Source organism: Pseudochaenichthys georgianus, unplaced genomic scaffold (genome assembly GCF_902827115.2).
Source record: "Pseudochaenichthys georgianus unplaced genomic scaffold, fPseGeo1.2 scaffold_551_arrow_ctg1, whole genome shotgun sequence".
NCBI classification, from domain to species: Eukaryota; Metazoa; Chordata; class Actinopteri; order Perciformes; family Channichthyidae; genus Pseudochaenichthys; species Pseudochaenichthys georgianus.
The window spans coordinates 94653-110423 of record NW_027263112.1 but is presented as its reverse complement, the minus strand read 5'-3'; the positions used below and the strand labels follow the sequence as shown (position 1 = coordinate 110423).

At 38.6% G+C, this 15771-nt stretch overlaps 1 protein-coding gene across 1 annotated transcript in view; it reads right to left on the bottom strand.

The window, feature by feature from the left end:
• Positions 1 to 4404: 4404 nt before the first annotated feature.
• The window catches only part of LOC117443177 (serine/threonine-protein phosphatase 6 regulatory ankyrin repeat subunit C-like), a 44945-nt gene continuing 33578 nt past the window's right edge, over positions 4405 to 15771 (bottom strand). Inside the window, exons 26-28 of the mRNA XM_034079128.2 lie at positions 15698 to 15771; positions 15431 to 15522; positions 4405 to 11299 (exon numbers count right to left, since the gene is read on the bottom strand). The exon at positions 15698 to 15771 is cut by the window's right edge and continues 9 nt beyond it. Coding sequence (XP_033935019.1) covers positions 11049 to 11299; positions 15431 to 15522; positions 15698 to 15771 — 417 coding nt within the window. The 3' untranslated portion in view covers positions 4405 to 11048. The remainder of the gene's footprint in view (positions 11300 to 15430; positions 15523 to 15697) is intronic.

Below are 15771 nucleotides of genomic sequence, written 5' to 3'. Positions count from 1 at the left end.
CGACACCCAAAAATGTTATTGCAGGTTGAAGCGTTTGATACATATCTTTTTTTGGACAAAGCAGTGTCAACATTATTTCACATGTTAAAAAATATATATTTATATACAAATGTAAGCTGTGCATTGTACCACCGGCAACCGTCAAGCTACCTCCTCACACCTGTGTGTTTCCGAATGTCAAAAAATGTCAAATTATTTTCTTTTTCAGAATTAGATATTTTTATAGAATTCTGACTTTTCCCAGTATTTACTTTTTCTTTTCATAACTTTTAAATGTGTTCATGATTTTGACATTTTCTCTGAATTTTGACCATTTTCAAAATGTTGACTGAATTGTAAAAAAAAAAATCTGAATTCCGTACAGCTTTCAGTAGAAAAAAAACACGACTTATATAATACATTGTTAGAAAAATGTTAAAACATACATTTGAGACGAAAGGTTTTGGTTGTTTTGAATGTTGGTAAATATTTACTTTTCTATTTAATTTGAGTGTTGGGAAAACATTTACCGTCTTTCAGAATTTTTTTTTTTTTTTTTTATCAGACTTTTTACTTTATCTCAGATTTGGACTTTTTCAGATTTGGACTTTCAAAATTTCGTTTCGGATGTTTGACTTTTTCTAGGTCTCAGGAGGATTACTTTCAGCTCGAGTAGACTATGAATAATTATTAAAAACACGATTTATATAATACACCGTTAGAGAAATGTTAAAACGTACATTGGAGACAAAAGGTTTTGGTTGTTTTGGAAATGAATGTTGGTAAATATTTACTGATTGAATTTAATTGACTGTTGGGACGCCGGACAGAGTAACCCAAAAGAAAAGCAGGGCGTCTGTAATGATCCACAGAATCCGTTTTTTGAATTTCTTCCAGAATTTCGACTTTTAAAGAAAGAATTTTACATTTTTTTCAGAAATTGACTTCAGAATTAACATTTTTTTCAGAATTTCTTCGAAGAATTTTACTATTTTTTTCTCAGAATTTTGAGTGTTTTTCAGATTTTTGCATATTTTCTAAATTTTGACTATTGTATTTATGTTATTTTCATCTTTGTCCTTAGTTGAGCTTCTTCATGTACAGTGCAGTAAAAGACACCGCTTTCAGTATTACACTACTAATGTCATACACTGTTAGAGAAATGTTTAAAAGGAGCCTTGGAGACTAACGTTATTACATATTTACTTCTTTAATTGACTGTTGGGACACCGGACAAAGTAAACCCCCAAAAGAAGAACAGGGCGTCTGTAATGATCAACAGAATCAGCGTATGTATAATTAACGAAGAGAGAGCAGACAGAATATTTAGCAATAGCACTTTATTCAACACAAACAACCCTAAGCCACAATACTGAATGACAAGACCAATTGGCTGCAGCAAACATTTTATAAAATAGATTCAGGTTTTTAATGTCACTAAATTGTTTTTTTTCCTTTTCTTTTAACGTCAGAAAGACAGATGCAGGTTTTTCCAAAACAGTGAATGATCTTTTACATATTTAACATTTTTGTAACAAATCATCATTCACATGTTCACACAAAGGAATAACAAGGCAAAGTGCTTTCAGGATTGCATTGTCGAGAAAAAAGAAACAAAAAAACAAAAATTAAATAAAAATCATGAACGGCTTGAGGTTTCAGGAAGAGGGTGTTCTGGATTAAGGGGTTAAATGGGGGGGGTCGTAAACCTCAAACCTTTCACCTCCTGCCCCCCCCTCCCCCCTCCCTGTTACACTGAAGGGGGCAGTGAGACGGACGCCTGTAAAATTTGGTTTTGAGTGGACAGATGTGTTGAAAGGCATCGTACAGAAATACAAATCCACCAGTTTTGTTATTTGTTTCTTTTACAGCTGCGGGGAGCGACGGTGAAGCTGTAAACGTCGGAGTAATGCAAACTACACGGGGCAAAGCAAAGAAATACAAATAAAAGCCAATGCATGGTGAAATAAACTCCTCTGAATGTTAAAGGGGACGATCATCATAATCTGCATCATAACATTGTCTGGCTTCACATTCCAGTGGTATTTTGTCGTATAAATGCTTCTCATAAATATTTTTTTAATCAACGTCAAATAAGACATATACACATACAGCACAACCAAGCACACTTTATGTTTTTAACTACCATTGCTTATGATAAATCTGTTATCCCGTATGGTGAATATTTTTGTATTATTAGGTGGAGAGACAAACGATACTCAAGGCGGCAAAAAACATGGAGGTAGGAGAAATGCTACTGAAAAACAGCAAGTGATGCTAACGTGGAGAAACGCCAGCGGCCGCCGTCCAGTCTGCCGTTAGGAGATTTCATTTAGTTAAATAACGCGGGATATGGATCTGTACAATGGCGTATTAGTGGCTTTAGAGGTAAGAATGATAATACTTGAAATTAGGGAGAGACGGGAGACGGGTGGCGATAAGATTGAAGTCATAAAAAGACAACAAAAACATCAAAATAAAACTCACAGGTTTACGAGAAAAACACCTTTTACAAGTATTTTTCAGACTTTCACGAGTTTTTATTTATGACTTGATTATCTAAGGGTACATTTAATATTCTTTTCGTAGATTTGTGAGTCTTTGTTTGTCTAAATATTATGACTATCAGAAAATATCTGTTTTTTTAATACAGAAAAACGAATTTTTTCTTTAAAATCAAAGACTTTTTACTCAAAAAGTAGATTTTAATCTCAGAGATTATCGTATATTTTGTTGTGCATTAACGATATTAATCAGACGTTTTTCGTGCCAATAAATTTAATCTGAGTCAGAAAATATCTGCCTTTTTCTAGTAATTTTTTATCGTACTACTTTTATCTTAAAGTTACGACTTATCGTAAAAAGTCGATTTTATTCTCAGAGATTTTCGTAAATCTTGTTGAGAATCCATCTCCCAATCTATAATTATTATTTCACCTACATAGACCCTAATACGCCGCCATATATTTGACCACAACATCTCAAATAGCACCCCCCCTCTCTACGCCTCTGGGTGCAGACTGGTGCAGCAGCGGTGGATATTGAAGCCATCTTACCGGCCTCACAAAATAATTGTAAAGATGTCGTCTGAACCCCATGTCTCCCGCCCGGTCGATTCTACGCTGTCGTTTCTAACTCCGTTGGTCCTGTCGTCATCACAGGTGCTGGTGATGGCATCGACTCCTTTATTACACACAGTAGAGCAGGATATTTGCAGATTTGTAAATGAGGTATTCAGCGTTAAAAAGTAGGGAACCCTGTCATCGACGTCGCACTTCATTCACCAGCAAAAGCTAAAAAAATCCTTGATCGGCGGAGAAATGAAAATGGACTTTGGAATGTAGGTCGGACGAGCCAAGTCTCAATTTGAAATGTTTTCTCTTTGCACTGTTTGATTGTAACTCATCACATGCCCCGATTCAGCCCCTCCCCCCTTTTTAAATCCCCCCGATAAGCCACTCAAAGTAAAAACAGGCAACCCTTTATTATCTTGTTGATGATTTAAGGCTGCCCTCAGTCCAGTTGTGAGGATTGTTTAATAGCTCGTGAGTTGCAATGAGGTGGCGCCGTCTACAGTGAAGCGGACTAAACATAAAAACACACGAAAGGGAAAGGGACGACCTTCTACCGAAATAAGTCACAGAACATGCAGAATGACATCCTTTCCTACAGTAGGCTACTCCTAATAGCACATTCAAAGGGGCTCCGAAGGGACACATGGTCTGATATGCTTGAGAGTAACGTGGGACTATTTCCCCGGGAGAACAAGTCCGCAAGGTGCTGCTTCAGAAGCCTTATTATTTCACCTGCACAAATACCTTGCGTCATTCAGCTCGACAGTCTTCCTTCGTGAAAATACATGTTCCCCTCCTCTGCTGGTGAAAACAAACGGCACTTTCAAAAAGGGGAATGTTTTTTCTCTAAAACCACAATCAGGAAACACATCAGAAAACACACACACGGGCTATACAGTAGATATAAATCTCAAGAGCGTCTTATCTGTACACGCTGAAAAGGGAGGGACACGGTGAGAACCCTTAATGCTCGACATTGAAAACAAATATAAGGCATTTCATATTTCCTTGTATCGTCACTGACAGCAGGTCTAAATATTTTTCATTCGAGGAGGAGGAGGATGCGTATTCACGTCTACACATGCAAATGAACCAGCTATAAGCAGAACTACAATACCTTCAACGTCCAAACCTACTCAAATCTATCAGTCAACTTGTGCACAGTCCTTCCTCTGAGCAGGCAGCTTCTTAAAAGTCCGATATTATAATCACAGTTTTCAGATGAAATAGCACACACACACACACACACACACACACACACACACACACACACACACACACACACACACACACACACACACACACACACACACACACACACACACACACACACACACACACACACACACACACACACACACACACACACACACACACACACACACACACACACACACACACACACACACACACGATCCTTCATGTGCTACAGACAGGGACTTTTGGTGTCAAACAAAATATTAAATATTTCTCAAAGGAAGCAACGATAAACAAAAGGTTATTGCACTTTTTATCTTTTGTCTATTTCCCACAAAACAAAGTCAGCTTGAGAGATCCATGCCTTTACATGACAACAAAGGTTACGTCACTTGGATTATTAGTTTGATCACACCGCTATCGACACCGCACGCAGCTACTACCGCCAGTCTAACAGCAGGAAACACATCCAGTCTGCAGTCACAACACACTTTGATCTGGGATGAAGAGGAACAATCAGAAGGACCTCCGACGCCGGTCGCTCTACAGTTATTGTGTTTTTATGACAATCAAACCCTAAATTTGGTGCCTTCTTTGGATTTGTGCTTTTTATTATACCCCCCCCCCCCCCATCTATTCAAATGTGTTGATGTGCCCTATGATCAAAAGCATAGAAATCGCATCAGCTATGTGCGGTTCATTCTGAGTTTTATCTTCAGATCAGAGAGGGGAGGGGGCGGAGCCTGTAGTCAGTGTCATTTCCTGTTCCCACTATAAGGCTTCTGGGAAATACGAATGGAAGACCGTACCTTTCGGTAGTAACGAATAAAAGGCACCATGCCACCGCTGTGCTCCGTGTTTCACACTCCTGGTGGGGGACGAACGGGAAGGGAAGGCGGTCGAACTAGCGTTAGCCATACAGTCGAATTCAGTGTCTTTCTGACTTCCAGAGGTAAAGTTTTAGAGCTACCTTCACCCTGTGTGACCTCTGTGGGCTGCAATGAAGAGACGTGGTCTACAAAAGAAAAAAAAGGGTTCGTTGTTTGTGCATGTTTTTACATTTCCGACATATATTGAAAAGTCACGAGAGAAATCAGCAACAACACCGATGAGGTAAAAAACTGCAGGTCCGATAAGAAGAGGCGCCGACGAAACAAAAGGTAGGAAACGCATCTAATCTAACAGCTCTCTGGTTTCGGCCGGGTTACAGGATTTACACTGGACCACGAGGTTTAACTCTTTGTTAGCATAGCTGTACAAGAAGCAACAATTCCAGACTTTTTTTTTCTGTATTTGAGGTACACCACTTTGACCCCCAGGCCCCGGGTGACGGAGGTACACCACTTTGGCCCCGGGTGACGGAGGAGCCCACTTTGATTGTTGTACGAGTGAAATGCATTCATTCACAGTGGCAAATATGGCGAAATCCTTAACAATCTCTGCACCACCGGCAACCGTCGAACCCTCCTCACACCCAAAGGTGTCCAACATTAATTTGTATTATTTAACAATCCAACGAGTAGCAGAACTCTACAGCTGACGCACGTTTACTGCCAGGTCATTTTATTTTCAGCTTTTTAAGGCAAAAGGCTCAACAGTGGATCAAGAGAGCTGAATTGAAATTTGCCGTTTTACTTCAAGTAAGAACCGTAAGGAAGTGGGTTTTGGACACACGAGGAAAGGTTTTTGATATGCGAGCAAAAGAGAAAAAATACTTCCCAGAATCTTTGCTTTTCCCAGTTTTTGACTTTTCAAAATTTTTACTTTTTTGACCGGAATTGGAATTTTTGCAGAAAGTTTAATAATTTTTTCCGGAATTTTTCTCTCTCACCAAAAGGTTTACTTCGCATTACTTTTACATTATTTTTGAATTGTTACTTTTTCACTGAATTTCCACTTTTGTGGGAAAAGTGGCATTTTTTAAATTTTTAAACATCTATTTCTATTTTTACTCTTTTCACAGAATTTCATTTTTTTACCCAGAATTTCTTTTTCTCAGAAATTTGACTTTTATTTTCCAGAATTTCGACTTTATTCAGAATCTTTACTTTTTGGACCGGAATTGGATTTTTTTAGAAAATTTACTTTTAATAATAATCTGAATTTTTTTCTCTCTCTCACCAAAATGTTTACTTCGCATAACTTTCAACTTTTCCTAGAATTTATTTTTCCCAGAAATGTTATTTTCTCAGAAATGTGACTTTGCAGTTTTGTTTTTCATGACTTTTACATCAAAAATTTTACTTAAGATTTTGTTTTCTCTTTCTCATCCGAATTGTTACTTCGCATAACTTTAACATTATTTTAGAATTTTAACTTTTTCACTGAATTTCCACTTTTCCCACAATTTTTGAAATCTAATGTCTTTTCAGAATCTTGACTTTTTTCAGAATTTTTAAAAACATCAATTTCTATTTTTACTCTTTTCACATAATTTCATTTTTTTTCTCAGAAATTTGACTTTTATTTTCCAGAATTTCGACTTTAATTTCAGAACTCAATTTTTTTTAAACTTTTGCCCCATCCCAAAATGTTTCTCTCATGTGGCCCTAACCCTCTCCCACAGTGCGGAGACATCCGTTTGAGGCAAATCAATTCTATACCATGCTTTTTTTTGGACATCAACTATTTTTTTCTCACACAATATCTCATTAAACACACACACACACGCACACACAACCAAGGGATTGCTTTGCCAATACCAAAAGGGATTACAAAAAGTCAAATTATACAACTGACTTCTAGCATTTCAACAGAACACTTGCATTTTAATATCCCATGCAAATATTGATATAGTTTTGACTAATATAATAATAATAACTGGTGGAAAAACATGCGGCTCCAAACACAGATAATCCTGCCTACTTCTGAATATTTACTGACCATGTGAGTATGATTTATGTCTAAAGGCAAATAAAGGTTTCTATGGCACTAAATGGGTGTAGCTTAGGTGCATTTTTGTCAAATATAGGCTATTAAACGACGAGTGTGTGATCTACTGTTTGTCCCTCTTTACTGTAAGGCAATCTCAATGGAATGGATGAATATTAACTTGTTCACCTTGTACGCTACACAATATATAGAATATTACACAAGCCTATTCTCCAACACAAAACAAGGATATCAATGCAGGAAGACTACTACGTATACATATGTAGAGAGTTTGTTGCTACCTGCGTCATATCTACGCGTACAAATGGAGAACTGAACGGACCCTACATTCACGTCAGTCACATGGCTCAGATTGGACTGTAAACGGCTAATGCATAAATCCTTTGCTGCTTTAATAAAGAGAGGCCCTCCCCTCGTCCACCTCTCCATGCATTTTGGCAAACAGGCCTTCATTTGTGACCAAACATCATTATTAGAACATCTTAAACCCCGTTGTTAGAAATCTTCCATTGGCATTTATGCTCCGACTCGGCCTGAACGGATGGCAGTGCAATGTTTGTGCTGCACACGGTAACTCTCTCTATTGCTACAGTTGGACCTGTCATTGCTTCACCAGGTAGACGCTCCGTTTAGCTTAACCGCTACCAGAGCTGCAACAACGAGAACATCATCGAACATTATCGTGACTTTGCATACAGGAAAATATCAGATTACACGCCGCTGTCTCTCGGTTTGAGAGTGAATATCTTTGAGCAACATTTTCACTACCCCAGAGGGTCGTGAGCATGTTTCCCTTCCGTATGTTAAAACTCTGCTTCCTTGTCTTTTATATTTGTCCTGCTGTGACACAAGAAGCATGTCATACTTGATCTGACAACTTCGTATGTTCTGACGTTTTAAAAACACCAAGCGATGATGAAGATAATCGTCCTGCAGCCCTAATCTTTACAAAATCATGATCTCGCTCCATGCACAATCACTCACACAAATAAAAAAAGCATGTATAAGAATACTGTGGAACAACCAAAGGGTGCGTAGCTGCAGAGATTTCTTTGAGTGACTTTTTAGGCTGGGTAACGTCACCGTGTCACTTTCATTTTGGGCCCTGAAATATAACACAAAGAAACGAGAGGAGGGCAGTGGTTTTTTTTGTCTTTCGTTTTTTAAATAATGCATCGTTTGAGTACGATTTCAATGCTCGACCCTTCCTTCCTGTATTCAGCAGCAACACACACGCATGTAAACACAAGTACACACTGACATATGCTCCATGTTGCACACTTAGAACCTGAATGTACTAAAGTGCGTGCTTCACTATCTAATCATTAAGTGCTGTGGGATTTGGGTTTCAAAAACAAACAAAGAAAATTAAATTACGGAACATCCCATCACAAAAACAAATCGATATAATGCTGCGATCTGATTGGTTAATAAATTCTGCCTGCTGCTTCAGCACAGATCCTGAGATTACAAACAAACACATGTACCTATCTCTAATAAGAACTATCATAATATAACTGAATTTAATATTTTGTTCAAGAGACCCAAAAGGCTCGGGATCATTTCAGCAGCAAATCCACGACGCGTTTACATGCACACAAATATCACACGTATGAGGATTACATCGAGCATATATTATGTTTGGATATTAAAAATCAAGCCTTGGTGCATCTTTAATGAAAGGCGGATATTACTCGGGGCGTTTCTGGGACTCGTTTAGACGCTTCTCGGTCCGTTTGTGACCGACTTTGTGCCGGTTTAATTGTAAAATGCAAGCCCAAGAGAAAGGTCTGGGTCTGAAGGAGAAACGCACCTGGAGATTAGCAGCGGCCTTTTTAACAAGGCGTCCACGGGGCGGGGCTTGAAGAGGAAAGAGAGGAAGGTTCATTTAGCGTTTTGAGAATAAAGTCATTTTTACTGTTTTTTTGTATATTTATATTCACAGTAAGTATTTTCTCTTTATCTTCTTCATTTTTTAAACATGTTCTTTTCATAATAATTCAAACGTAGCTTCCTTTATGGTCTTGTTCTGTAATGAGTGCATGAAACAGATCATTCTGTGCATGTAAACGAAGCCGGTTTCTGCTCTAAAAATGGACTTCAGTCAGTTTTGAATAAATCGCGGGGTCTTCCCCTAGGTCCTCGTCTCTCATCCAGTCGCCTCATGTTTGCAGATTGTGCCTCTTTATTACCGGCGGATCTGAATCAGTGTCATCTAACCACCAGCACATGGTTTAAAAAACAAATAGCATATATATAAAGTCACAAACTGACAGCTCTAGTGGTCCGATACAATCATCTTTAGTACCAGAGGGAAATGGGATGAGGAGACGACGAAAAGAAAAAAGCACATATTTGGATTTCTGCTATTCCTGAAATCTAAAAACAGGCCTCAGCGAAGATCCCTGTTTCGCCGCGGGGAGGGAAAGCAGCTCCCTGTCACGGACATATTCAATTAATACGCCGACTTTTTGAGTTTTTTCTACGGGTGCAACAACGCTGTAAAAAGGTGTGTGTGTGTGTGAGATCCTCAGGGCTCCAACTGAAACGATGTGTTAGGAAGGCATGGGTCAAAAAGGCATTTCATGAGACGCCGTAAAAGGCCATCCAGTGCATTCGCGTTGACACTGACAGTAAAATGCCCGGCACACACAGAGCCATTCGTTTAGTCTTTAGGTTAATTATTTCATGAGATAATAAAAAGAAAACACATTCCAGGGAAACAAAAGCCCTTTGTGACAGTGATTGTCTATTCATAACAAAAAGAAAACGGCCAAAATAAATTAAATATTGCTTGAAAACTGCCCAATAAAACGTAGCAGACATTACTTTCTGTTTTGAATTGACCACAAAGACATCAAACAAAAAGTGCCGTAAAAAAAAAGAAAAACAGAAGTCTGACGCCTCTCTTTGAGGCCGCTCTGAAACACTGTTGAAACGAGATGGGAAATTGAAATGGCTTGTTCACGTTCTGTGCTAAACGATGTTTGATGAGGTGTTGTTGGCAGATATCACTATGGAGCCTTCCTCTAGAGTCAAAGGCCTCGGTCTCTATCCTACGGCTTCTCCTCGACCCTGGGGAAAGAGCAGCTGCTAAACGATTGACGAGGTATATCGAGATCTATTGTCTTTCTCTGTACAGTACACTTTATCTCAAATAAATAATTTATAGCCATAATAGTGTTGATCAACTTTGGTCATAAGTTATACGCTTAGAAACATTCTAGCTTTAACAAACACGTACTCTAAAAACAGGAAGTCGGCATGTGTGGATTCAGCAGCGTTTACCAAGTTGTCCTAAAATGCCGTTTTTGTTTTTTTAAAGTACACTATGGAATTAAATCGAGACCCTTTCTCCAGAACGTTTCGGTTTGTACTGTAGTACACAAGCATTGCACTCTTTGAGAATTTAGATTTTTTTTTTTCCCTTGTGTGTTTCCTTCATAAAAATCTAACGGATATTTAAAAAAAAAAAAAAGAGGAAAAGGAGGAATAATCAAACAGGAAGTCTGTGATCATTCTTTAGGGAAGGTTCCTCTACAAGGTCACAGCGGTACGTGATATGGTGTTTTATACTGCGATATGATTCCCATGCTTTAAGATTATATAATTGTTATGGTTTTAAAGGGTTAAATGATTCTTTAAACGGCCAGATTGTGTTGTTTTGGATCTGCGTGACCTTGTAGAGTGCTTTACACGACAGGATGGAGGAATGGATCCAATTGCATATTAGGTTTGACTGCACCTCAAGAGAAGACCACACACGCACACACACACACACACACGCACACACACACACACACACACACACAGAACAGACGTGTGGTTCCTGGTCCTCTGGGTTAAAGGGTGGTGGTGGTGGTGTTAGCAGCTGGCTGAGGGGTGTTGGGGGGGGGGGGGGGTCTCTCACTCAGACAGGCAGCCGTCCAGCTCCTTCACGAAGCCGTTGTGGAGGCCGTTGGAGGGCAGCGGGGCGCAGGAGGCCGTGATGCCGCAGTGCTTCAGCAGGTTCAGCCCCGGGGAGGGGGTCACGCTGGGGGGGCCGCAGGAGCAGGAGGAGGGGTCCCGCGGGGGGAAAGGCTTCATGGTGGAGAGGATCAGAGCCAGGCAGTCCGCCACGTCCTTGTTGGGAGCGCAGGCCAGAGCGGGGGTGTGGCCTGAGGGAGGGAACACAGCGGAGGTCACATGACATTCAGCTGAAGAGACTCGATGGTGTCCGGCAGGCAGAGGGGGAAGTAGTGGAGGACACATACTTCGTTACTGTACTTAAGTACATGTTTCTGGTATCAGTACTTTACTCCACTACTTATTTTTCTGACCACTTTTTACTTTCTACTTCTCTCATGTTGAACCCAAATACCTGTACTTTCTACTTCTTACATGTTGAACACACATACCTGTACTTTCTACTTCTCACATGTTGAACACACATACCTGTACTTTCTACTTCTTACATGTTGAACTCAAATACCTGTACTTTCTACTTCTCACATGTTGAACCCAAATACCTGTACTTTCTACTTCTCACATGTTGAACTCAAATACCTGTACTTTCTACTTCTTACATGTTGAACCCAAATACCTGTACTTTCTACTTCTTACATGTTGAACTCAAATACCTGTACTTTCTACTTCTCACATGTTGAACCAAATACCTGTACTTTCTACTTCTCACATGTTGAACTCAAATACCTGTACTTTCTAACTTCTTACATGTTGAACCAAATACCTGTACTTTCTACTTCTTACATGTTGAACTCAAATACCTGTACTTTCTACTTCTTACATGTTGAACTCAAATACCTGTACTTTCTACTTCTTACATGTTGAACTCAAATACCTGTACTTTCTACTTCTTACATGTTGAACTCAAATACCTGTACTTTCTACTTCTCACATGTTGAACACAAATACCTGTACTTTCTACTTCTTACATGTTGAACTCAAATACCTGTACTTTCTACTTCTTACATGTTGAAACACAAATACCTGTACTTTCTACTTCTTACATGTTGAACTCAAATACCTGTACTTTCTACTTCTTACATGTTGAAACACAAATACCTGTACTTTCTACTTCTTACATGTTGAACTCAAATACCTGTACTTTCTACTTCTTACATGTTGAACCCAAATAGCTGTACTTTCTACTTCTCACATGTTGAACTCAAATACCTGTACTTTCTTCTTCTTACATGTTGAACACAAATACCTGTACTTTCTACTTCTTACATGTTGAACACAAATACCTGTACTTTCTACTTCTTACATGTTGAACACAAATACCTGTACTTTCTACTTCTTACATGTTGAACACAAATACCTGTACTTTCTACTTCTTACATGTTGAACACAAATACCTGTACTTCCTACTTCTTCACATGTTGAACACAAATACCTGTACTTTCTACTTCTCACATGTTGAACACAAATACCTGTACTTTCTACTTCTTACATGTTGAACTCAAATACCTGTACTTTCTACTTCTTACATGTTGAACTCAAATACCTGTACTTTCTACTTCTTACATGTTGAACTCAAATACCTGTACTTTCTACTTCTTACATGTTTGAACACAAATACCTGTACTTTCTACTTCTTACATTTTGAACTCAAATACCTGTACTTTCTACTTCTCACATGTTGAACAGAAATACCTGTACTTTCTACTTCTTACATGTTGAACACAAATACCTGTACTTTCTACTTCTCACATGTTGAACCCAAATACCTGTACTTTCTACTTCTATCATGTTGAACTCAAATACCTGTACTTTCTACTTCTCATCATGTTGAACCAAATACCTGTACTTTCTACTTCTTACATGTTGAACCCAAATACCTGTAATTTCTACTTCTTAGCATGTTGAACCCAAATACCTGTACTTTCTACTTCTCTCATGTTGAACTCAAATACCTGTACTTTCTACTTCTACATGTTGAAACCAAATACCTGTACTTTCTACTTCTTACATGTTGAACCCAAATAACCTGTACTTTCTACTTCTCTCATGTTGAACTCAAATACCTGTACTTTCTACTTCTTACATGTTGAACCCAAATACCTGTACTTTCTACTTCTTACATGTTGAACCCAAATACCTGTACTTTCTACTTCTCTCATGTTGAACTCAAATACCTGTACTTTCTACTTCTTACATGTTGAACCCAAATACCTGTACTTCTACTTCTTACATGTTGAACCCAAATACCTGTACTTTCTACTTCTTACATGTTGAACACAAATACCTGTACTTTCTACTTCTCACATGTTGAACCAAATACCTGTACTTTCTACTTCTTACATGTTGAACTCAAATACCTGTACTTTCTACTTCTTACATGTTGAACATCAAATACCTGTACTTTCTACTTCTTACATGTTGAACAGAAATACCTGTACTTTCTACTTCTTACATGTTGAACAGAAATACCTGTACTTTCTACTTCTCACATGTTGAACCCAAATACCTGTACTTTCTACTTCTCTACATGTTGAACTCAAATACCTGTACTTTCTACTTCTCACATGTTGAAACCCAAATACCTGTACTTTCTACTTCTCTCATGTTGAACTCAAATACCTGTACTTTCTACTTCTTACATGTTGAACTCAAATACCTGTACTTTCTACTTCTCACATGTTGAACAGAAATACCTGTACTTTCTACTTCTTACATGTTGAACTCAAATACCTGTACTTTCTACTTCTCACATGTTGAACAGAAATACCTGTACTTTCTACTTCTTACATGTTGAACACAAATACCTGTACTTTCTACTTCTCACATGTTGAACCCAAATACCTGTACTTTCTACTTCTCTCATGTTGAACTCAAATACCTGTACTTTCTACTTCTCACATGTTGAACCAAATACCTGTACTTTCTACTTCTTACATGTTGAACCCCAAATACCTGTACTTTCTACTTCTTACATGTTGAACCCAAATACCTGTACTTTCTACTTCTCTCATGTTGAACTCAAATACCTGTACTTTCTACTTCTTACATGTTGAACCCAATACCTGTACTTTCTACTTCTTACATGTTGAACCCAAATACCTGTACTTTCTACTTCTTACATGTTGAAACTCAAATACCTGTACTTTCTACTTCTCTCATGTTGAACTCAAATACCTGTACTTCCTACTTCTCACATGTTGAACTCAAATACCTGTACTTTCTACTTCTCACATGTTGAACTCAAATACCTGTACTTTCTACTTCTTACATGTTGAACTCAAATACCTGTACTTTCTACTTCTTACATGTTGAACCCAAATACCTGTACTTTCTACTTCTCACATGTTGAACTCAAATACCTGTACTTTCTACTTCTTACATGTTGAACTCAAATACCTGTACTTTCTACTTCTTACATGTTGAACACAAATACCTGTACTTTCTACTTCTCACATGTTGAACTCAAATACCTGTACTTTCTACTTCTTACATGTTGAACTCAAATACCTGTACTTTCTACTTCTCACATGTTGAACACAAATACCTGTACTTTCTACTTCTCACATGTTGAACTCAAATACCTGTACTTTCTACTTCTTACATGTTGAACTCAAATACCTGTACTTTCTACTTCTCACATGTTGAACTCAAATACCTGTACTTTCTACTTCTCACATGTTGAACACAAATACCTGTACTTTCTACTTCTCACATGTTGAACTCAAATACCTGTACTTTCTACTTCTCTCATGTTGAACACAAATACCTGTACTTTCTACTTCTCACATGTTGAACTCAAATACCTGTACTTTCTACTTCTCACATGTTGAACTCAAATACCTGTACTTTCTACTTCTCTCATTTCCAAACAGCTGGTTCCTTTAGTCTGAATGTGTGTTGGTGCGTGGTCATTATTCTTTAGAGTCACTGCGTGCCTATTGATTGGAACACGATCCGTGTATCCATCACTTCCTGGTCTTCTCTAAAGAAGAGGGACCGATGGAAACGTTGTCATGTTGCCGTTGTTCAGCATGGAAACATTCATTAGCTAACAATGACATTATTGTTCTATTGATATAAAGGGAGGTCAGGTACTCTTTAAAGCAGCTGCTAGTTATGGGTACTTTTTACTGAAGTACATTTCAAAGCCCTCTTTACTTTTACTTGAGTAAAGAAGTTTAGTCAGTACTTCTACTTTTAAAACACAAGTACTTCTACTTGAGTGAAGGATGTGTACTTTTGCCATCTCGTTACCACAGCCCAAAACACTAAGAGAAACCACGCTGCAGCTTCAGAAACGATGCAGATATAAAAACACAAACCTTCTTCATCCACAGCGAGCACCGTGGCTCCTCTGCTCAGCAGCGCCTGCACCACCGTGGCCAATCCGTTACGAGCCGCCAGGTGCAGAGGCCTGAGAGAGAGAGACATTCACATGTGAAGAATACCCTCAGCTGGGATACCCCACAGAGGAATCATTAAGAATAACTAAACTGTGGCCTGCAGAGTTTTTAAACGCCTGAAGATGCTTTTATAGAAAATCCCCCGAAACACCAGTTTGTTTATCGATGTCTTAAAAGCGCCCTCACATCTGCAGAGTGCTGTTGGTGGCGTTGATGAGCGTCGGGCTGTGGATCTCCCCGAGGATCAGCAGGGCGCACAT